The sequence below is a fragment of the Populus trichocarpa genome, chromosome 9 (genome assembly GCF_000002775.5).
Source record: "Populus trichocarpa isolate Nisqually-1 chromosome 9, P.trichocarpa_v4.1, whole genome shotgun sequence".
Classification (NCBI taxonomy): Eukaryota; Viridiplantae; Streptophyta; class Magnoliopsida; order Malpighiales; family Salicaceae; genus Populus; species Populus trichocarpa.
Window position 1 is genome coordinate 3,114,129 of NC_037293.2, and position 23,262 is coordinate 3,137,390.

The 23,262-nt window shown below is 32.3% G+C and overlaps 1 protein-coding gene and 1 long non-coding RNA gene across 2 annotated transcripts; one reads left to right on the forward strand and one right to left on the reverse strand.

Moving 5' to 3' along the window:
* Positions 1 to 249: 249 nt before the first annotated feature.
* On the forward strand, positions 250 to 889 carry LOC127905767 (uncharacterized). The gene is made up of 2 exons (XR_008060105.1): positions 250 to 431; positions 568 to 889. It is a non-coding gene; the product is annotated as an uncharacterized LOC127905767 (long non-coding RNA).
* A 5,223-nt stretch (positions 890 to 6,112) lies between these two features.
* On the reverse strand, positions 6,113 to 9,837 carry LOC7491109 (vesicle-associated membrane protein 714). Its single transcript, XM_002313455.4, has 4 exons — positions 9,350 to 9,837; positions 8,962 to 9,152; positions 7,456 to 7,619; positions 6,113 to 6,506 (listed from the first exon to the last, which is right to left on the reverse strand). Exons 1-4 carry the CDS (start codon positions 9,564 to 9,566, stop codon positions 6,416 to 6,418), a joined length of 663 nt encoding a protein of 220 aa, XP_002313491.1. The 5' UTR covers positions 9,567 to 9,837; the 3' UTR covers positions 6,113 to 6,415.
* Between the last annotated feature and the right edge of the window lie 13,425 nt (positions 9,838 to 23,262).

Genomic DNA, 23,262 nt, shown 5'->3' on the forward strand with positions numbered 1-23,262 from the left:
GAAAAAAACAGCATGCTTATTAATGCATGACCCTTATCAGTTCTCTTACTTAATTATAATATATGATATGATCAATGTAAGTATATATTTATTAAATTATAAAAAAGATAATGTTATATGAGTTAGGTGAATTAATGTAAGATGCGACTCACTCAAGTGAATGAAATAATGAACTCTTAAAAGTTTAATAAATATTAATATTAAAATCTTATTGATTATAAGTAGTTTTTTATTTAAGAGTCCCTCAATCATCAGACCCTACCTATCAATGGAAGAGGGCAACATGGGTGTTCCCTAGCGGCTCATTACAGCAACTCCTCTCTCAGCTCAGGCAGTGCGCAGTGTAACAGGACATGAGCAATTGGGCTCCCTACAGAATCAGAATTGCCAGTGCCACTGCTGCTCTGGCTTCTCTCAACTTGGCCATTGGGGTAAGTATGGCAGCAAAAACTAAAAAGATTTTGATTCCCTTTCACTTGCACAGCACCATAACACCTTCAGCTGCTTGATGGTAAAGGAATTTTGAAATCTTAAACAATGCTACTTTTGTTTTATCATGCTTCGCAGAGATATTTTGACTTGTTCACGTTTGAAAAGTAGAAAGGGAATGGCAAGTATTAAAAAGACAGTGGGAAGCTGCGGATGTTGAGTTATTCCACTTTTTTTTCTTTGTTTTTTTTCCTTCTCTCTTGAGGAACTGTGATGATTCTTTTTAATCTGAACCCTCCAAGAAAATTAGAAGGCCAAGTACACGATTATAGTTTTTAATTTTTTTTAGATAAGCTAAGCTTGTTTGCCTATCCAGGTCAAACAATCTGGCTTTTTTGTTTTGTTTAATTTAGATCTAAATTAATTTAAATAGATTAATTAAAAATATGTTTGGGATGCCCGCTTTGCTAGCCTTTAATTTCAATTGAAATTCATTATTTAAAATATATTAGCTAAAAATATTTTAGGATATTATTTAATAAAATATCATTTAATTTTTACTTTTTTTTGTTTTTTAATAAGATGGCTTATATCTTTTCACCTTAATGATTTTTTCTCTCATTTCCAAAAAAAATCAATCACTTTAGCTAGACTAAGGGGTTTTAATTCAAGAGATGCTTTTTTTTTTATATATCTGATTTTGAATCATTCAAATTTTTTATATGTTCTATTGCTTTTGATTTTTATTAAATGAATAACATGGAGATAAATTATATTTTTTTGTTAGAATTAAAAATATTAATACACTATCAGAAAATTAACAAATACAAACATACACATCGACAGAAATATTTTGTCGGTGAATTTTTCTACTTGAATATGCCATCGCAGTAGCCGTTGGTAAATATTGACAAAAATATTCTTTCGATATATACTGGAAAAATTACAGTGAGAAAAAATAAATATAAAAGGCCAAAAAATATAATGATGTGTTATTTTTACGGACAAAATTACCAACATATTTAAATCCATCATTAAATCTGTCTATAATATTTAATTTATAATCCGATGAGCAATCCTCCTCTCTCACTCTCCCATCTCTTCCTCTTCCTTCATTTTTCTCTATAACAAACACCACACCCTCCCTCAATTTTATCACAAATCAACATTTCACTGTAAATCCAGCTACCTCAATGCTTAATTTATTAACATCCTTGTTCTGATTCAAATTTTATTGAGGATTCTTTATTTTAAGTAGGGAAAACAACTCATTTTTTATTATTTGAACTCAATTTTAAAATGTTATTTTTTATTGTATAGGGTGTTTACTTGTTTTATAACTTTTTTTCATAGAAATTTGTTGTATAAATGTACGATATGTACATGTTAGGGCTTATATGAGATTTTATAAAATTGTATTTGTTTGTAAATTGATGAAATTTAATTTGAATTTATGACTTAGATGTTTTGTGATGAAATAAATAATAACTTATTTAACGAGTCCATTTATATTTCGTCAATTTTATTGTTGAGTTGAAATTTTTGATAAATGTATAAAAATTTAAATTTATATAAATAATTGATAATGAATTAGTTGTACTATTAAAATAGTTTGAATAAATTTGAGTTAAATCAATGTTTTGTTATTTATTTTATTTTATTTAGTTTATAAAAACTTTAGGGATCCAATTTAAAACTAAAACAATATATTTAATTTTTTTTTAAAATAACATTTTTATCTCAGCTTCTCAAACTTAATCTTTGATTAGAATTAATATATTTATTATTATTTATTAGAACATATAATTTTTAATTTATTTAATACATAAATTTTTTAGTTTGCAGTTAAGATTTTTCTTGATGATAAAATAACCTCAACAACACCCATATATATTTTTTTTGATGTTGAAAACAAAATGCTCTATCATGCGGCGTTGCTTAAAGAATCAAACTAATTTTTTTTTATAAAATACTTTAAGCAAAAGAAACACATTCTTAAACCCAACTTGATACTGGATTTCACATTCTCCCATTGTGCACTTGCTGAAGATAAAGGAACAACAGGAGCTAGTGACGTCATCCATACAACACGGTTTCAATCCTACTAGTTACATGACCCGCGCGATATCGCGGGTCAATTTTTTTACATAAAAAATATTAAAAAAGCTAAGATCTAAAAGTATTAGGTTTTTTTGCAAAGCTATATTCAAGAATCTTAGGTTTGACTGCAACGCCTGACCCAAGAATAATATTTATAATAACATTAAATTTGAAAGACTCAAGTTTAAGTGGGTCTGGCTGCAATACCAAACCCAATAGTCTTGGATATGAGTCTGGCTGTAAGGTTGTGTCATAAAAATGTGATACTTAAATAGATTAATTAAAAAGAAAAAAACAAAGGAAAAAAAAACCAACATTAAGAAAAAAAATCTGAATTAACTGGGTTAACCCGTCAAATCTGAGATCTGTGTCATGAAAGTCTGATAACTAAATAGAAAAAAAAATTAATATCAACAAACTAAATAAAAAAAAGTTAATTAAAAAAAAAGCATAAACCTTTTCGCCGTGGATTGGACTGTGCAGTTCACAGTGAAAGGCATAAAAAGGAAAAAAAGGCAAAAAAAAAAAACTAAAGGCATCAGCCTTTTCATCGTGGACTGCATACAATATTAAAAGATGAAATCGGAAGAACAAAACTAATGAGAAAAAAGAAAAACAATCTGAATCAACTGGGTTAACCCGTCAAACCTGGGATCCGTGTCATGAAAGTCTAATAATTAAACAGAAAAAATTTAATATTAAGAAACTAAATTAAAAGAATAATTACAAAAGAAGAAAAAAAGACAAAAAAAACTAAAGATATCAACTTTTTCACTGTGGACTCCACAGTAAAAGGCTTAAAAAAGAAAAGAAAAGAAAAAACAAAACAAAGGCATACGCCACGGGTTATTTTTTTTTCTTGCATAAAAAATATCAAAAAAGGCTAAGATCTAAGAGTGTTATGTCTTTCTGCAAACATATACCCAAGAGCCTTTGGTCTAGTTGCAACACTTGATCCAAGAGTAATATTTATAATGTTTATAATAATATTAAACTTACATGACTCAAGTTTAAGTGAGTCTGGTTGCAACACCGGACCCAAGAGCCTTGGATGTGGGTCTGGCTGCAAGGTCGTGTCATAAAAGTATGATAATTAAATATATTAATAAAAAAAAAACAAAGAAAAAAAATCAACGGAAAGAAAAAAACTAATGAAGAAAACGAAAAAAAATATATGAATTAATTGGGTTAACCCTTCAAACCAGGTTAACCCGTCAAACCTTAGATTCGCGTCATGAAAGTTTGATAACTAAATAGAAAAAAAAAATTGACGGGTTAACCCATAATTAACTGGGTTAACCTGTAAAGCTCGAGATACATGTCATGAAAGTCTGATAATTAAATAGAAAGAAATTTAACATTAACAAACTAAACTAAATGAAAAAAATTAATTAAAAAGAAAAAAAGCAAAAAAAATAAAATTCTGGGACTCATCAAACCAGGTTAACCCGTCAAATTCGGGATCCGTATCATGAATGTCTGATAACTAAATAAAAAAAATTACCATTAACAAACTAAATTAAACAAAAAAATTCATTAAAAGAAAAAAACACAGAAAAAAGCAAAAAAAAAACCCATAAAGGCATAAAAAACAAAAAAATAATAATAAATAAAAACAGAAAAAAATGAAAATGAAAACGAAAAAAAATATATTATAATATAATTATATAATTCTAATAATAATAATAATAATTATATATAAGTATAATTAAAAGGCGCGGGGAAGCAACAGTGCTTTCCCCACGCCTTTTAGTATATTGTTAATTGTTAATTATCATTATCCTTATTATTATTATTATTTGATTAATATGGGTATCCAGGTCAGCTTGTGCGCACCTCGACTAATCCCACGAGCCCTAAAGTTAACGACCATGTAAGCCTCCAGTGACCATCATATGAGAAACCACAGGGCTCGAACCAGAGACCACAGAGGGAGCAAACCCCTTAGTCCCAAGCTCTTACCACTGGGCCACCTCCTAGATGGTTCTTATCATTATTATTATTATTATGGGCTATGGTTTTATGTTGCTTATATTACCATATGAAATTAATAGTATCTACCACGAATTTTGCAACTCTTGCTTGTTGGACAATAAGACTGAGCAGCATTTAAAACCCCGTTTATTTGCTGGAAAGTAGTTTCTTTTTGAAAAGTAAATTCCGGAAAAGTATTTTTCGATGTTTGGTAGTGTAATGAAAAATAAGTTAGAAAACATTTTTCAGTGTTTGGTTATGTTATGGAAAATGAGCTGGAAAATAATTTATTAATGTTTTATTTTTTTCAAGTTTATTAAAATAATGAGAAACAAATCTTACAAATTAAAAAGTTGAATGGAAATGAAATTGAAAAAAAATATAATTTCATAAATTATCTCAGATAAAATAAATAATAATCAAAATAATAAAGATCAAATAAAAAATAAAAAAAAATTCAAAGATGAAGAAATTAAAATAATAATAATTAACATTTCATAAATTATTTCAAATAAAATAAGTAACAATCAAAAGAATGAGGACCAAATTTGATACATAAAAAATTTCAATAAAAAAATGATAAGAAAAAAACAAATAGCAATTATAAAAATAAGGACCAAAATTAATACAAAAATTAAATTTTAAGAGATGAAATCAAAAAATAAATATTCAAAACAAAATATATATAGCAATTAAAAGTTTGAGGATCAAATTTGATATAATCAGCAAATAATGACATTTCTAAATTTTTCATAACTTCTGGAAAGTGTTTTCCATCCAAATTGAAAACCAAGCCAAATTTTCCTTTGACTGGAAAGTGTTTTCCATTAACCAACTTTCCTAATGGCAAACAAACACATGAAAGTTTGGAAAGTGGTTTCCTGGAAACCACTTTTCGAAAAACAAACACAGCCAAAAGGGAAAACACTTCCTGGAAACCAAGTCAAATTTTCCTTTGACTGGAAAGTGTTTTCCGTTGACCGGAAAGTGTTTTTCTTTGACTGTAAAGTATTTTCCGTTGACCGGAAAGTGTTTTCCTTTGACCACCTTTTCTAATGGCAAACAAACATAGGAAAGTTTGGAAAATGATTTTTCGGAAACTATTTTCCGGAAAACAAACATGGCCTAAGTGAAAAGGTAATGAACAGCAAAAGCTTCAATGCACTGCTCTAGAAAAGTTTGAAAAGAGGATGCTTGAATAGAAACGACGGGTTCAAATTGCTTGCATGTATACACCAACTCGAAGTTCTCCCAAAAATTTTAAGAACAAGACAGCTACTTTGGCCCAGCTGAAGTATATAAGCAAAAGCTGCATCAGCTCGATCATGAAACTATGCATGTAAAATAATGTCATAAAATGGAATGAGGAAGAAAATGAGTCAAAGACAAAGTTTACAGACTGAAAAATGAAGACTACATAGATATTACAGCTCTTTGTTTTTGTGGTGCAACTTTGGGTGATCTGTATTTTATCCTAATCATATATTTAAAAGTGTTTAGTTGATTAACACACAGCATGATTCTCACTAAAAACTCTCTTGAAACATTGGTTAAAAAAACCCACCACAACCATAAAAGCTATTAGAATAACGGATGATGTTTCAAAAGATGAACATGAAACGCAGCTATAAATAACACAATAACAAGAATAAAGGAATTTACAATGTACACAAATGACTAGTAACAACAAGAAGCATGACATCGGGCCTTTCTGTAATAAATATAACATACACCACATGCAATAACAGCATGGGAATCTACAGTGCTATTTCTGGCACCCGAGGTGATTTCGATTCCGCAAACATATCAAAATTTCATAGTCCATTGGGGTTCCCCTTGAATGAAAGACACGTGTATGGATGTTGCAGAACCATACCTCAGAGGGTAAATTCAGCACCAGCGAAACAGCATCTCAAGATCTGCATGAAGGTAGAGTGATGCCGCCACAACAAGCAGCAATTATTATGTACAGCAACAAGACAATCACGCATGTCAGCAGGGCCCTGTCATGTAAACACAAAATTTCTGTCACTTTATGTACCAGTCAATTGCTAGTAATTTAAGCCATTTCTACAGCGCCATAAGAATTGATACTTGAAGATTTGGGTTTTATGCCCAATTCTACTTAAAAATGAAGAAATAGGAAGATCACCTGCTTAAAAATCCATGCCAACCTTTACAATACGTACCACATATAGAATAAGCAAATATAGTAACCATCTATTACTATTGATATGCAAGATGTTACTAAATCTACTTTGCATCCACCAACCAAGTTCTGACATTGTTCCCAGAAAAACTCTATCCAAAGGTTTTTGTTGGATGCTCTAACAGTTCTAATCAAGTTAATTTAGACATCATGGCAACATCATCGAGATTGAAGTATTTAAATGTCAGCATCTTTCTTAGTAGACAAGCCTGGAGTGGCATAACGGACATTGTATATGAAAAATATACGAGTGCCTTATTTGAGTTTCTAAAATCTTGTATACCCATTAAAAAAGGTCCTTTTTTTTTAAAATCTTCATCTTTAAAAGCATATGGATTTTCTGCATCTGGTGATGGAAACGAGCTAATGTTATCCCCAACTGAGGGGTCCTTCTACCATTTTCTACTTCTCACTTTTTCTAGCCTAAAACTGCCCTTTTCCCTAGAAAACTCCAGGGTACTCCTATTTAGAAATTTAAATATGATCTATGCAATTTCGAATCAAAGAAAAATCTTTTAGCATATGGCATGAGCTAATGTTTTACCCCATTGAGAGGTCCTTCCTTTTTCTACTTCTCACATTTTCTAGCCTAAAACTGCCCTTTTCCCTAGCAAATTCCAGATTACTCCTATTTAGAAATTTAAATATGCTCTATGCATTTCAAATCAAAATAAGAAATAACTTTAGCATCAATGAACCAAAAATTAAAAATTAAGTGGTGATAGAAAATCATAAGGTCTTACAAGAGCTTGGCATTTTTCATCCAAAGAGCTCTTCGTAGGCGCTTGGACTGTTTCTTGAAATGAAAAGCACCATCTTGCATTGTAGCAGTTTTGTCAACGAGAAGCTCAATTCGGTCACCTCTTTCGAGTATTTTTTCAATGTTTTCTACCATGATAGTACGGATCTGCACACACTTTTCCAGCACTTGTGAGTATAAAATGAATGAGGAAAAAAATATCCAAACCACCACCACTTCCCACTCACCCCCGAGAAAAAAGTAAAAAGCAATTCTAACATTGCACAAGCCCAAGAAGCAAATGACATGGTCATTACCTTCAAGAGCCCTAAATAACCTTCTTTAATTTTTTTTTTCCTGAACAATCTCTAGATAAACTAAAAGGCTACCATCATCTGGAACAAAATATTGTGTGATGCATGAGCAAATTAGGAAAACCAAATGACAGCAAGTTTGCAATTAAGGCTGTTCATTTAAATATTTTTAAAACTATAAAATTAACTTCTATTTCTTAGCACATTTATTTGAAAAGAGAATACAACTCATAATTTGAAAGGTCAAATAAATCGAGGATAAAGGATGTTAATGAGAAGCAGTCCTGTAAGCAAAGTGGTTCAGGAAAAAATAACATGCAGCAGTGGAAGAGAATTCTTTATGTCAATCTCTTCTGAGAAATCATATGTATGTGATTGTTTTCATTTACTTTTTTTATTTATCAGGATTAAGATAAGTTTAGCATCATTCCATAGAAAATAGACCATCCTATGCCAGAGGCACAAGGCTGGAGAAAAAAAACTCTTGCTTTGTTGTATTTGGTTTGGTTCTAACTCTACTTGACGAATCTTAGAATTTCTTTTTAGACAGCTGAAAGCCTTTGACCTGGATCAAGTGCTCAAAGGCACAAACTTTAGCTTAACTTAAGCACATTGACTAGTGATAAACAGTGCAATATTAAGAAAAAAATGATATTTCCATGATTTCTAAGTGTTTTATAGATAGATTGAATTTATTGCAAAAACAAACTGAATGGTGTGACGCTATTAAGTAACTACCAGTCTTTCAAATGAGTGTCCACAAACAGTCATTCTTTATTAGCCACTGTAACAACTATCCATCATTTAGCACTAGAAACTTCGTAAATAACCTGAGAAGGTGATTGACTTCAAAGTGAAATAGGTGATCATTTTTGTGCACTTGAAGAGTCAGCAATAGGTAGAGGGATATAAAAAAAGGCCAGCTTAATCATGCTGCCTTGCTGAACACGAGTTAAAAAGGTAATGCTCAACAAATGAGCAAGGAACGACTGTATTCTCCTCCTCTTCTGGGTTCAAAACAGTTTCTTGGAGGATTGTTGTGCTTGATGTATTCTCTTTAGATGCAATCACGAGAATGACATACTCTTTGCGGCAGTATTTCGTTAAAATGAATTGTTTGCCATGATATTTGGTAAAGAAGTTGAACAAGAAAAATAATAAAAGGGTGAATTTGCGAAAGAATAGAAGATACTTGCCTCGCCAACTTCACCTCTTACACGACTCAGAGTATCAGCACTAGGGTTGCTGGAGAAAAACTCCATTTGCTGATGCAAAACCCTAGAAAACTCATCATTCACTGCATAAGCAGGTGCATGGTGGGCAACTCGTCCATAATTTTTCATGAACCTCATCTGAATGTCCTCCAAGTAGGAAAATGGAATTCTCCCTGTGTCAACCCACAAACTAACACATTATAACATAGCAAGATAATAATAATTTTGAATCAATCAATCAAATTCCCGCCTAAAGATAAAATCGGATTGCTTTCTTTACAACTAAAGCCAGCACAAAATTATTTCGTCTCCCTTCGCGATTCAGTAATTGGAACTAATATCGCCAGTAAATAACAAATAAAATACGTACTGCCGAAGGTGTCGTTGGCCATACAGAGATAAGTGAGGCCGTCGGATCTAAGTATGTGGAATATGTAACGATCTTGCGAGAAGCAAAGTCTTGAATCAGCTTCCGATGGAAGCTTCTCCAGGATCCGTCTCGCCACCGCCCCTGAGTTTCCGGTCACAGCGCTGAACTCTGACAGCACCACCGTCCCCCGCGCCACAACCGCATAAATAATCGCCATCTCTCCGTCTGGGTATTTTCAATTCGATGGTGGTGGCATGGAAATTAGGTTTTATGATTTTTGGGGGGCTCGACTTTTAGAAGGGAGTTGGAGGATCAAAGGGCTGAGCCGGCAAGGCATGTAGTTATCATCACCGGCAAGTCTACGCGGGGATTTCTTTTGATTGGTGGGGTTTTATTTGGTCACAGACAGAGCATACAGTGCCTCTGCTACTCCTTATAGTGGTTTGGTAACCAACAGCTTCTCATTCTCCGCACTTTATTTATTTATTTTTGGATTAAATGAAGAATAATTAGACTAAACATATTATTACTTTTTTAATCTCTTATTTTACTTTTGAGATCCGAACCCTTGATAGGCTGGTGGGCTTCCTTGATCATGCTGGGTGGCTCAATGGTTCATCCACCGATTGACCCAAGAGAGGAAAACTTAATGACAAAAGAGAGAAATGTATTTTTCTTAGCATTAGTGATTACTTAAAAGCTTATAAAGTGTATAATTTTACCACCAAGAAATTTTTTATTAACAGTGATGTTATTTTTATGAAGCTAAATTAAACAAAATATTTTAGTAAATTTAAATGGTGATAATGATGAGAAGATTAAAAATCCTATGAATGATGCACTACAACTAGTAGATAGTCAAAGTATACTTAATAATCAACGATCACAGATCACAACACGTTAAAAAAAAAACCTATATAGATGAGTGATTATGAGATAATTGGAATTGATCAATCTGCTGATTCACTTATTTATTTTGCTTTATTTTCATATTTTGTTCATGTGACTTTTAAAGATGTCATTAAATAAATAAAGTGGCAAAAGGATACGGATGACAAAATTTATGTCATTGAGAAAAATAACACTTGAGAGTTAACAAAGCTTTCAAAAAGACAAAAGATCAATGGTGTGAAATTAGTGTATAAGACAAAGTTGAAGGAACATGGTGAAATTGACAAATATAAAACATGCCTAATAGTTATAGGTTGTAAACACGAGGATGACATCAATTACAAAAAAGTTTTTAAATCATGATACAATTATATTGATTATTATTTTAACAACTCAAAGTTCATGGCCTATCTTCTAATTGGATGTGAAGTTAACTTTTCTACATAGAGACCTTTAAAAACAAGTATTTTTTGATCAACCTCCTAGTTATGTAAAATTTGGTAATGATCAGAAGGTATATAGTTGAGAAAAACTCTATATAGGCTAAAACAAGATCCAAAAAATTGATATTGTAATATAAATACTTGTTTTTTGAAGAAATGATTTAAAAGATGTTCATACACGCATACACTTTTTAGTAAAACTAAAGATAATAGAGGAAATATGCTTTTTATATGATTACATGTAAATGATTTGATTTATGATATAACCATATTATTTGATAGTTTTACCTATATTTACCTAATATTTTGTTTATGTTTTATATATAAAATGCCTTGATAATATTTGTTTTATGTTTTGAAGGTATTTTTGGATGTAAGATTTGAAAAGGAGTAATTTGAAGATAAAATTTAGATTATGTTCCAACCCGTGTTGAATATTACAGATTTGATCTCTGATCGATGTTTTATGTAGAACTTGAGTTGTAAAGGTCGAAATGAAGTGATTTCAGTGGCATTAGAAATCTAACATCCATACCTTTCTATACATATATGGCAAGAAAAATAAAAAAGAAAGGCATGAAAATCACCGCCTTCAAAGACAAGTCTTGCATTATGTCAATTTTAATATTCGATCATTCAAACTTGAATATCTTGAGTTATAGAAGTTCATTGGATACAAACTCAATTTTGTTGGATTTTGGACTCAAATATCTATCAACCTATCAAATTTCAGCTGAAAAGGAGCTCATATGAGATAAATATGAGTTTTCTAAGACAATATATAAATTCTGCCAGTAGACAGGTCTTGTGAAGAAACAAGTCCAACTTACTTAAATGTAAATTCTCTACTTTGAAAAGGACTATTTTTATTTTTTTGGGGAGGATACAAATGGATTTGAGGGATGTGGGGATTGGGATTAATTTTTCCTATTAAATAAAGAGAAAGAGAGAAAAAAAGAGAGGAGACGGCCAGAAAGAAGAAGAAAACTCCATCATTTTCTCCTATACCCGAAATTATGTTCTCATTTGTTCTCTTCATTAGTTTTGTGATAGACATGCAAGGCTAAGTTATTTTTCTTGGTTGAAAGGATACAGAAACTTTCGAATTTCAAAAACCGTGAAATCTATTCTATCTTTTCTTTTTAGTTTATATGATGAATATGAATGTTTTTCTATGCTTATTTCCTATGCTTGTTTAGAGCTGACTCTAAATTATTATTCTAAACCAATCTAATGCTAAGTTTACTATCAAAACTAGAGTTGTGATATTTAAACTTGTGAAATGACTAAGTTTAATAATTATAATGGATCTATGTTGTTAATCGTAGGGAAAACATTCAACTAAATCGAATATAGATTACAAACAGTTATGTTGTCTAGATTTATCAACTTATCTAGTTCTTAAGGTTGCCATTGAATTAAATTACTAATGTGGATACTGTAGTTGTTTAATGGTTAAGGTTAGTTACACTGCAGATCGATTAACGAACTAATGTTAAGGAAATATAGATATTCAGAATATAAATTGATGTATCGTTTCAATGATCAGTTTTGATTTTTGTAGGTTGACGTTTACTTAAGACCAAGTTTTTCTCTTGATAAGTTTCAGATTTATTTAATTTAGCTTGATTATTTTATTCTATTTACCATAGCATAGCCTATATAACCTTAAAACCCCCTAACTTTGAATCATCTAACATAAAGACTTGAACTAGATCTTTCTCGTGGGATTAACTCATTGCTTGCTCTATACTATCTTGTTTGTTTAAGTTAGGGTAATTAATTTGTGTGATCGTGACATCGCAATAATTTACATTGGTAATGATAAGGCCATGTTTGCAAAATTTAAAAGATCTATGATGATTGAGTTTGATATGTTTGAACTTGAAAAGTTACATTACTTTCTTAAATTTAAAGTGGTTCAATCAAATGCCAAAATATTTATTTCTTAAAATAAATATGTTTGAGAAACATTAACAAAGTCTCAAACGAAGAATTGTAATTTTTGGTGAATACATCAACTGAGTTTGGTTTGAAACTAAATAAAGATCATAAATGAAAGAAGGTTGATGACATTCTCTGCAAGTAGAATATAGGAAGTTTGATGTATTTGACATCAACAAGGTTAGATATAATGTATTTAGTAATTCTTGTTAGTAGATACATGGAGAATCCAACATAATTTTATCTTCTGATTGCTAAAATGATACTTCGGTATTTGAAAGGTACTATAAAGTATGGATTGTTCTACAAGAAAGAAGAAAAGTCTAATTTGATTGACTTTAATGATAACATTTATACATGATATCAAGATGACAGAAGAAGCACTAATGTGTATGTTTTTATGCTTGGTTCAAAAGCTATTTCATGGTATTCAAAGAAGCAATCAATTGTAATTTTATCAATTATGAAAACTAAATTTATTGTCGTGACTTTATATACATGTCAAGCAATATGGTTGAAGAAAAATCTTGAAAAACTTAATTTCAAGAGACAATGGCTAGATAATTGTTTGTGACAATAACTTAACAATAAAATTATTCAAAAATCTAGTTTTACATGGTAGAAGCAAACATAACGTTGTAAAATCTCATTTCTTAAGAGATCATAAAGGATGAAACAATTAATATCATCAATAGCAACAATGAAGAAAAAATGCTAATATTTTCATAAGTTTTTTAGATGGAGCCGTTTGCGAAGCTAAAAGATTATTTGATGTTTGTACTCAAGAAGAGTTTGTTTAAAGCAGAGTCCATTATTGCTAAATTGTGTATTTAAGAACATCACAAGGATTGAGGTAGAAGAAGAATTACTAATTGATTTAATCTTTTTTTCTAGATTAAAAAAAAAGATTTGGATTTAAAATCTTTGTTTAACTAGTATTCCGAAACCTTGTTGGAATAAAATAATTTGAGTTTATTTTTATTCCATAATCTCTATGTAAAAAGTTTATGTTTTTTGAATTTTGTGTGTTAAATATTAATGAACAAACGGTTTGAAGATTAAAAGTGTTTTGGAGTTTTCAACAATTTTATTCCCTCAAGATTTTTCAAGAGTTATTATTTTCAAAAGCTTTTATGATACCATACAATTTTATGTTCAAAATTTATTTTATGTTTATTTTTTTGGTATCCAGACAGCGACAACGGTGGCCAAGCCAGAGCGCGAGCCAAAAAGAAAATGACTGGGGTGGACTCTTACCTGTCTTTGCATGACAATGACCGAGCTCTCTTCTAATGGTGGCAAATCAAAACCCAATAGCCAGCCAGGCCACCAAGCCCGCCTGTATATACTGAATAGTCAATCACAGAAAGGGCAGCTCTCCTTCATTGTCCCCTGCCTAACTCAGTCCTCTCTCTCGTGGTTGGTTTGATTTGGTTGCAAGTCTCGTGACTCTCTTCTTCTTTCTTTATTTTTTTCTTTTGCAAAAGAAATGGCAAAACAATCTGTAAGGTATGTCTTCTCTTGTTCGTGTTGATTTTGAATTGTCAATGCCTTTTGGATCCTCCTGCTCCCCTCTTGCTGGCAATAAAGAAAGGTTGGATTATCATGTTTGTGATTCAACATTTTATTGATGTACCAAATCAATCTTAAGAGTGTTAGTGTAATGCATGTGGGGTTTGGTTTGGTTGCTAGTTATATTACATTGAAGAGTTTTTAGATATAATAAGTAGGTTCGTTACTCGTTATACTACATGATTGATTGTTTTTGTGTTTGTGATTTTTCGCTGGCTTTCTGGTTTAGCTTTCTGTTTCCTTCTTGAATTTTGGAGGAAGGAAAATGCTTATTTTTGGTGAAGAGAAGTTGTCACAGAGCACTTTTTTTTTCTTTTAATTATTCTATATGGGCAACCAAAAAGTTGGGAAAAATCAGAGAAATCATTGACAATTTCAATTCTTTCATACCAAAATGGAAACAAAAAGGCAGTTCTTGAATTCTATTGGATTTTGTTTTAAAGTTGAAAGGGGTTAGAAAGTTGATCATGAGATTCTATAATATGGGGGTTGGTACTCAGTTATTGTCGATGGAAGTGGTGTATGAACAAAAGTCAGCGACGGGAATATTGGGCTGACATAAAATTCAAATCTGGTTGAGTTTTAGTTTTCGAAAAGTTGAGTTTTTAATGGGGTTGACATTAAATCCATATTCCTCTTGTGAGTTTCTAATTGGTGAATGTTTTTTTTTTTTTTTTTAACATTTTGATGTTACATGACTGGCTCACTAGGCAAACAGGTTGATTTGGGTGCAAATGCTAATCCTTGCTTATGATTTTAGAATGATGACTCCATTGTAAATTTTAGGAAAGTTATGGTCATGGTTGTTATGCCATATCTGATGCAGGAAAGGGTTAGATGGTGGGATAAATTACCTTTAATATGATACAATTCTCATTAAAATTAATGCTCCCATTTGAGTGCTTCTAAATATGAAGTTAATTGGCAGAAAAATGTTTCCATTATACCTGGCCAATAAGCAATACGGAGTAACCTAAAAAACTGCTAAGAGTGTTTGTGTTGTGGGATTTCCAATGCGTGACTGTATCATTGACCTTTCTTCACTCACACGAATGGAATGCAACCTAGGAATTTCTGGAAGCTCTCTCAAATATCCATGGTTTTTCTTTTCCCTTGGGTTCGCCTTTAATTTCTGCCAATGTGTTTATTTCTAGTGGACTGGCATCAAATGTCCTAGAAAAGGCTTTGCCTTCACCAATATTTCCACTTTCACCAAGCCGTTGTATTGTGTTAAAGATCAACTACAAGATCAAGGCAAGTCTATTGTTAGATGATACCTTTTGTTGCATGATAATCTATCCCTATATCTCTGCAGTCTTGGTAGAAAAATAATTAGATGGTACATTAAATGGTTTAATGCATAAATATAAGCATGAGTTGCAAAATGTTGGCAAATAGTTTTCCTGGTAGTGAGAATCCACATGATTGGTGTAAAGCAAGTTCGGAGGTGCAAATAGTCTTCAGGAGGAAGCTGACGGCATGCTTCTTTGTGCTCTGATCTAAGAAATCACAAATATCCAAAATAGTCAGATTTAATGGTAATTGTCATTTGCAATGAACCAGCTAGAAGGTGTCGATTGTGCACAACTCAGATACGATGTAGAGGTGATTCAGTTAGGCAAGAGTGTGCAGAAATTGAACTTATTGCAGGTCATTTGTTTGAGCTAGGAATTCATATGACGACAATATTATTAGCAGAGGTTAGTTGATTGTGAGTTTTGCAAATCGGAGGTCCTCAACATGTCAATATGTTTCCAAGAAATTTTTAGAAGGCTTACATTGGGTGACTCGTATTTCCTTAGAAAGATGGGAATGGTGATATGTTAAGAACACATGTAAATTCAGTTAGGTGCATCAAACAGCTATCATATAGTGCATAGGCACATCACAAATATAGCTTAAGATCATGGGGCTGAATCGTGTGAGCTATTGTATTGAATGCCCTGAGCCTATTGGAAAGAAAATTGTGTAGCTCCTGTTGCTGGAAAGCTCCACCCAATCAGCTGCTCTGCTTTCCAATTGGTCATGGATGAGAATTTAGCACCTTCAGACATACAAGCTACTACTTCACAAGCATACACATTCAAGCTGTACAGGGTTCGAGGGAAGAATGAAATCATGATCAAATAGCTTGAGATTACACCACTGCCAAAGTTGCCCACAGCTATGCCAAACCAAATGTCCGGTGAAATACCATTAGCAGCTACTTTTGTGCAATTAAGATTACACACAATCGATGTTTATTTGAGGTTCTTTTGATAAACAACATAAGCCTTGTTTGATTGGTTGGAATTCTCTTTGTCAACCAAAAGCTTGTGGAGGCGTAGGATTTCAGAATGTTGGAGATAATAATGAGGCTTTTCTTCTAAAACTTGTCTGGACTTTTTTCCCCAATAGTTCAGCTCTATGGGTTCGAGTTTTGCATGGAAATATAATCAAAAGTTGACCTCTCTTCCTTACACTCTCAATGGGACGAACGATTCAGAAATATGGAGAGGTATTGCTAGAGTTTGGCCTCAATTATTGCATGGGTTCTCTTGGTTGATTGATAATGCTGGTCCTCTTTATCTTTACTTGTGTACTCCAATTCCAGGTGTGTTTGAGAGAATCTACTATTGACAGCTATGTTACTCCTTTAGGTCAATGGTGATGGGAGGATTCTCCTCTTTTCTTCCTCTATTTATTTAAAGATAGCTAGTATTCAACTACCTTGAAGAGATTTGGATGGGGATGTCATATTAGGGAGTGTCAAAAAACTATCTCAATCTAAAAATCTAAGCTTTTAGGTGAGGTTTTAACAATAGTTTTATATTACTCTGTAACATAATCCCTAATCCCTTAAGTGAGCCTTTTGGACTTGAAACTTTTATAAGACCACCACTATCTTATACTTGATTTTTATAATTTAATTAGATAGAATAGAGTGATGAGATTCAAATTCTTGACTGTCTGGTCATTAAGAATCTGATACCATGTTAAATAATCATCTTTCCGTAAAAGCTTAAGTTATAAGATAAGGCTCCAAGAATAATTTTGTATTACTCTCTAATAGGGTGCTACTAGCAATGGAAAATTCACAACTAAATTAGCCTACTGTCTTCTTCAGGAAGGTACTTGGAATCCAACTAGTAAGGTTTGGGATTTAGCTTGGAGTTGGAATGGTCCCCAACACATTCATAGTTTTCTTTGGCTGATTCTTTGTGGTAAAATTTTAACAATGAGCAGCATGTTAGGCGTCATTTGACAAATGATGCTTCCTGTTTTCACTGTGGTTTTTGTCTTGAATCTATTATCCATGTTTTGAGGGATTGCACTCTTGCTGATTTTGTGTGGAACGGCTGCAATGCTCCTGATTTTGTGTCAGATTTCTTGATGTCAGATTACTGCTCAGCTGCATAGCACAGGGCTCCAACAGTGCATATGGTGAAGTTAGGAGATGTCTAAATGCAGGTCTCCAAACATCAATCATGGATGGTTAGTCAAACAAGAAAAGGGTTAACCATGGAGAGTATAGGTTATTTCCTGATAGAATCTATATGATTAAAACACACACTTGTGTGGAATCTCATTGGAGTGCAATTTGTGGCAGGAAGTCATTTCTCTCACTTGTGCAACTCTATGCTTTAGACTTGGTGATATCTATTTCATGACTGCTAATTATTACACTTACTTCTGCAAGCCCTTTATCATGAATAATACAAAACAATGGAGATATTGAAGTTGGTCTATTAGGCTTGACTAATTCAATGCTAGCGACTTGAGTCTTCTGCTTCAATCATGCCCGCCTTGAAGGTAGAGCATTTTACAAACATTCAAGTAGCTAGATATCACAAACTTCTTGATTAATGACTTGTTATAAGTAGGAAGATTTTTGTGACCAGAACTGATCACTGTATGAATGTAAAATAATGGAAGTGAATTTTCTACCATGTTGCATTAACTATTAGGAAGTAAATCATCCTTTTTGTTGAACTTTAAATGTGAACCTGCTTATGATTTTTCAATGTGGCAAGAACACTATCATTCTTGATAGTATCAATAAAATGTCTTAGATACTGGTCTATATGTAGTTATCATTATGTTATAACTATTTATACTTGGTCGTGATTCTCTTGAAGTCATATTGGTTGATAAGTCAGACTTGCCAATTGCCAAATGCCAATGCCTTGACTTCTTGGTTCTCTATTTCTTTTCCATTTTAGAATTTTCAAGTTACATATGTATGCCATTCCTTTTCTTATCTTTTTTTTCTCGTCAAACTCCTTGGCAACTGTATCATATTATACATTTCTCTTTCCTATTACTGTAGTTTCCTTGATTCCCAGCCTCCCAAGCTATGCTTTTGGATTTAAAAATGCGGGGAATATTGGAGGCAATTAAGATGGTAACATCTTCAAACTGTACAAAGATAAATGACGCTATCATTCTAGGTTGAAAGCTGAAACTGGTTAGAGCCAGTGAATGATATTTTCTCCTACACTTGGTAATTCTCTTGGTTACTTTGAACATTTACATGCCTCAACTTAATTGTCATACTGAATGCTCTCCTATTTCACATATCATGAACATTTCCCTCTTTCTTTTTTTCCCTTTTTTTTTTTTCATTCCTTTTAACTTTCCTCCTATTAAATGAACAAAAAAGAATTTACTACTTTTAAAGGTAAGGCTGGCTCATGCATGCCTATTCTGTCTTGGGACAACTACCTAGTCTTATCGGACTAGGTTACAAATCTATCTGTGCTGGGCCAATCCAGTTGTTCCGGTCATTCCCATGCAGGATCAGCCCCCAGTTGGCACTTGCTGCAGTCCCTGGGTAATCAACATGGTCTCCTCCCGAGTATGAAGTTTCAGGTGAGCTTGTCATCTCCACAGTTATAGGGTCCTGAGCAGGTGTAGTTGCTGCATCACCAACATGTGTCCCCCTAAGAAGATGTTGTGTCCCTCTTGTTACAGCTTCTAGAGGCCGTCTATCAAATGCCCGAAAGCTTCCTGATACCACATAGACACGGCACAAACTGAATTCATGCCTCAACTGCATTCAAGTGGACAGCCAAATAATGGTTAGTAATGTAAAATGATTGCACGTTGCATTATTAGTACATCTTTTTTAATTGCAAAAGCTAAAAGATCATGAACATGCACACCTTTGAAGTAGCATTTCTAGACGATTCATGAACTTCAATGGCTCTATACTCATTCATCTTCCATTTGGTTTTTCTTCCAGTCGGAGCTTTTCCTATATAGAACACCATGGTTTTCTTCAATCCAATCACTCGATTATCCGATGAGTAAACATAACCAGGAGAGCCTGTGGCCTTCCAGTACCCGGTTGCTGTAGTCCGATTAGGTCGCCCTCCCCTAGCTTCTCTCGCTTGCCTGGGTGTAAAGAAGAACCACTGCTCCGTGTTGCCTCGACATAATTCTCCTGAAAGCTCTGCAACATATTGCGAGAGACAAACTAAAGTTACTTGAAGCATTTTTAACAGTCCTGTGTCATGCTTATCAGTAGTTAAAAAAGAAAAGAAGTGGATGAAAAAGATTTTTACGTGGAAGATCCCCCGGCTCGATGTCGTATATGCTGATCTCTGGAATCACACGTTGCAGTTCTTGTCTCGTCCCTTCCAGCTTATTATGCAAGTAGAAGGAGACTAGCTCTTCTTCCGTTGGGTAGAAGCGGTAACCTAGAGGGAGTTCTTCCATTCTTGCACTTGTTGTTCTTGTGTTTTGATACTCCTTTTGTTTGCCGGAGCTGTGTATGCTTATATACACACACAGAGAGACACTTTGTCGATGGAAAAAAGAAGAAGATGGATTTGCCGAGTGAAATGAGAAAAAAATGCAAAGTCTGTGATTGGTGGAAACTTCCACGCGGTTGCAAGGAGATGAAGTTTTTTATCCTATGATGCTGATACACTTGTCTAAACATTATTTCTCGTCCAATGAAATCTCTTTTGAACAAGTCAGTGCACCTTCCCTCTTCTCTATTGCCTCCCTGTCAGACACAGTTTTCAAGGGGTGTGGGGCTTATTTTTGCTGTGAGGAGCAGACAAACTGGTCCTTGTCCTTGAGGGCTGTATTCGCTGTATTTGTGCACCAATGCCCCTTTCCTTGTTCAATAATCAATACACGTGTTAAGGGCACTACTGTTTCAATTTGATCACTGTATTAACATAGTCTGCGGTGTCTTTCGATCTTACCTTGAATGCCAGGTGAGGTGACGCTAACGTGAGCTTTGCTGCTAATTAAGTGCATTTTGCTGATTTTTTAAAGCTCTTTGGAGGACTTGATCATGGTCTAGTGGTTGAAGGGCGTTTATGAAGTGCGTTTATGATATTTGAGGGATAAAGTGCTTTTCTTTAAGTGCTTCTTTCTAAACAGTCGTCTTTTGAGGTGCGGTAATGTTTTTTTTTTTAAAAAAAAAATTTATTTTTGATATCAGTATATTAAAATAATTTTAAAAACACAAAAAAATAAAATTAAAGTAAAGAAAAAAATAAAAAATAATTAATTTTAATTTTAATTTTTTTAAAAAATATTTTTAAAATATAAAAACAAATGGAATCTAAATTAAAAAAAAATGTCAAAAGTTCCAATCCAATAATAATTATTCTACAACAATAAGAAACAAACATAGAGAATAAATTATTCTTTTAAAAAGGAAGGATATAGAGCTCATTAATTATTGCTTCCTCGAAAAACAGATAACGAACCACTACGGCGTGCTGAAGGGAATCAAGTGAGAGACAAGGGGAAGAGTTCAAATGACTTTTTTGAGATTATCTAGTTATCTACTTTTTTGAAAGACAAATCAAGTTAGATAATTGCTGGTACCCATACAAATTAGGGCAAACATGCGCAAGATGGAAGGCAAGTGAGTAAAAAAAAAAAAAATGAAAAATCGATTAAATCGAGAAAACTAGAAAAAAATAATTGAAAAAACTGAACCGTGAAAAAAAACCGATTAAAATTTAAAAAAAACCATCCGGTTCGGTTTGGTTTCGGTTTTATAAGCCTGAAACCGAAAAAACCGAACCCAAACAAAAAAAACCAAGCCAAACCGGTTTGAACCGGTTTTTATCTTAAAAAACCGAACCGAACCGAAACCGGTCAATTTGAACCGGTTTCGGTTTTTTTAAAAAGAATTTAGTTTAGTTACTTTTTTTTTTCTATAAAAACTAAACCGAACTGAAAATGATGCTTGCTAACATAAATTATAAATTATAAATTATAGCTTTTTTCATATCGAAGTTTTCATCGACGTGGAGGACTTGCTTATGATTAAGATGGGAGATATTTAATGTTTTACCTCTTCATATCTGCGTTAACAATACAAAAGCTCAACTTTTATTTTTCTTCCATAACCTAAGACTCTATGCTCTCTTATGTCAACTTCGTGTTCTAGCCACGAGGTCACCTCATGTGTTAACTTCAAATTATAGACTTTCTAACTAGCTTGCTTCGACAACATTAACAAAGGGCAACATGGGTGTTCATGTGAGTCTTTAAATTAATCGAGGTACACGCAAGTTGACTCGAAGATCCACGTTAAATTAAAAAAAAAAAACATGGGTGTTCATGTGAAATATAAACATATCTGTTTATAATAGATTTAAATTTTTTTTATTAAATCTAAAATAACCAACAAAGTAAATTTATTATATGATTTGTAACAAAATTTAGAATTTTTTTGTTACTATTATTAGATAGGTTTGATTAATTTTCTAATTTGTTTTGGTTGAAAACAAATGTGTCATTTACATGAAGCATGCATAGGAGGAACTACATGGATTTAAAAGTGTTGTGAGCCTTTTATACAAACTATTTAAAAATCAAATATGTACTTGCAAGATAATATAAAAATATGAATAATTTATTAAACTAGAGATAAATACAAATATACAAAGTACTTATATATAGAATTAATTTTTCTATTTGTTTTCATCTTTTTCTCAGAATAAAGCCCCTTCACCCAGAGGCTATGAATGTAGAATTAATTTAAAATTAATTAGAATTTTTCATAGCAATCCATTAAATTTGTAAAATCAATGAATATGAGAATATTAATTGGAACTGAATTAATTCCTAACAATTCATTGAATTTGTAGAATCAATGAATCTAACAAGATATAAAGAAACTGATTAATTAATTTTACATTTACTCCTAATGGTTTTAGAAAATATATTAATACAATGAAAAAAACCTTTTTATCAATAACCCCTCCCACAAATGAAAATTGGCTTGACCAATATATGAAAATACAAGGAATCGTAGAGACAAAGGAATTAGAAGATCACTATATCAGAATAGGTAGCTTTTGACTTTGAAACTTTTCTAGTGAAGTACTATCAAATTTACAGATCACTATATCAGAATAGGTAGCTTTTGACTTTGAAACTTTTCTAGTGAAGTACTATCAAATTTACTTGGTTAATTAGTGAACGTAATGTCTCAAACTATTTAATCTTTTGTGTAAACTAGGACAATAGTACACATATAGTTTCCTTTCTAGAGTTTTTTTTTTAGTTATCATAGTTGTATTCATTTTGGTCCTAAATAATATTTGGTTTCATGAGTACTTTAGAAATACAGTCTTTTGAATTTTTTTTATAAAAATAATCACGTATCTCACTCATATAAGTGATCTCTCATTTAAACTATTCTACTATTCTCCGCATGATAACCTAATATATGAGAATCATTAGGAGTACAATTTACCCTTATTACCTTTTTTCATCTAGGAATAATAATAAATTATTATTTTTTAGTGCTATTGAGAGTGTTATATGACTTAGTGTTTTTCTTTGAACCAACATTATAGGATCTATTGTCAGCTAGGTAGGGTTATTATCGCAACATTATTTCATCTTTAAAGGCTTTAAGTATATTCTTTTCAATGAAGTATATACAAGCTCTTTTGTAAAGCATTTAGTAAATGGATTCGTAATATTTTTCTATGACTTTACATTGTTAACAAAATTATTTAACAATTTTATATCTATAATAAATATATCTAGATTTACCATTATATATACTATATTGTGCCTTTCCGATTGCTAACTAGG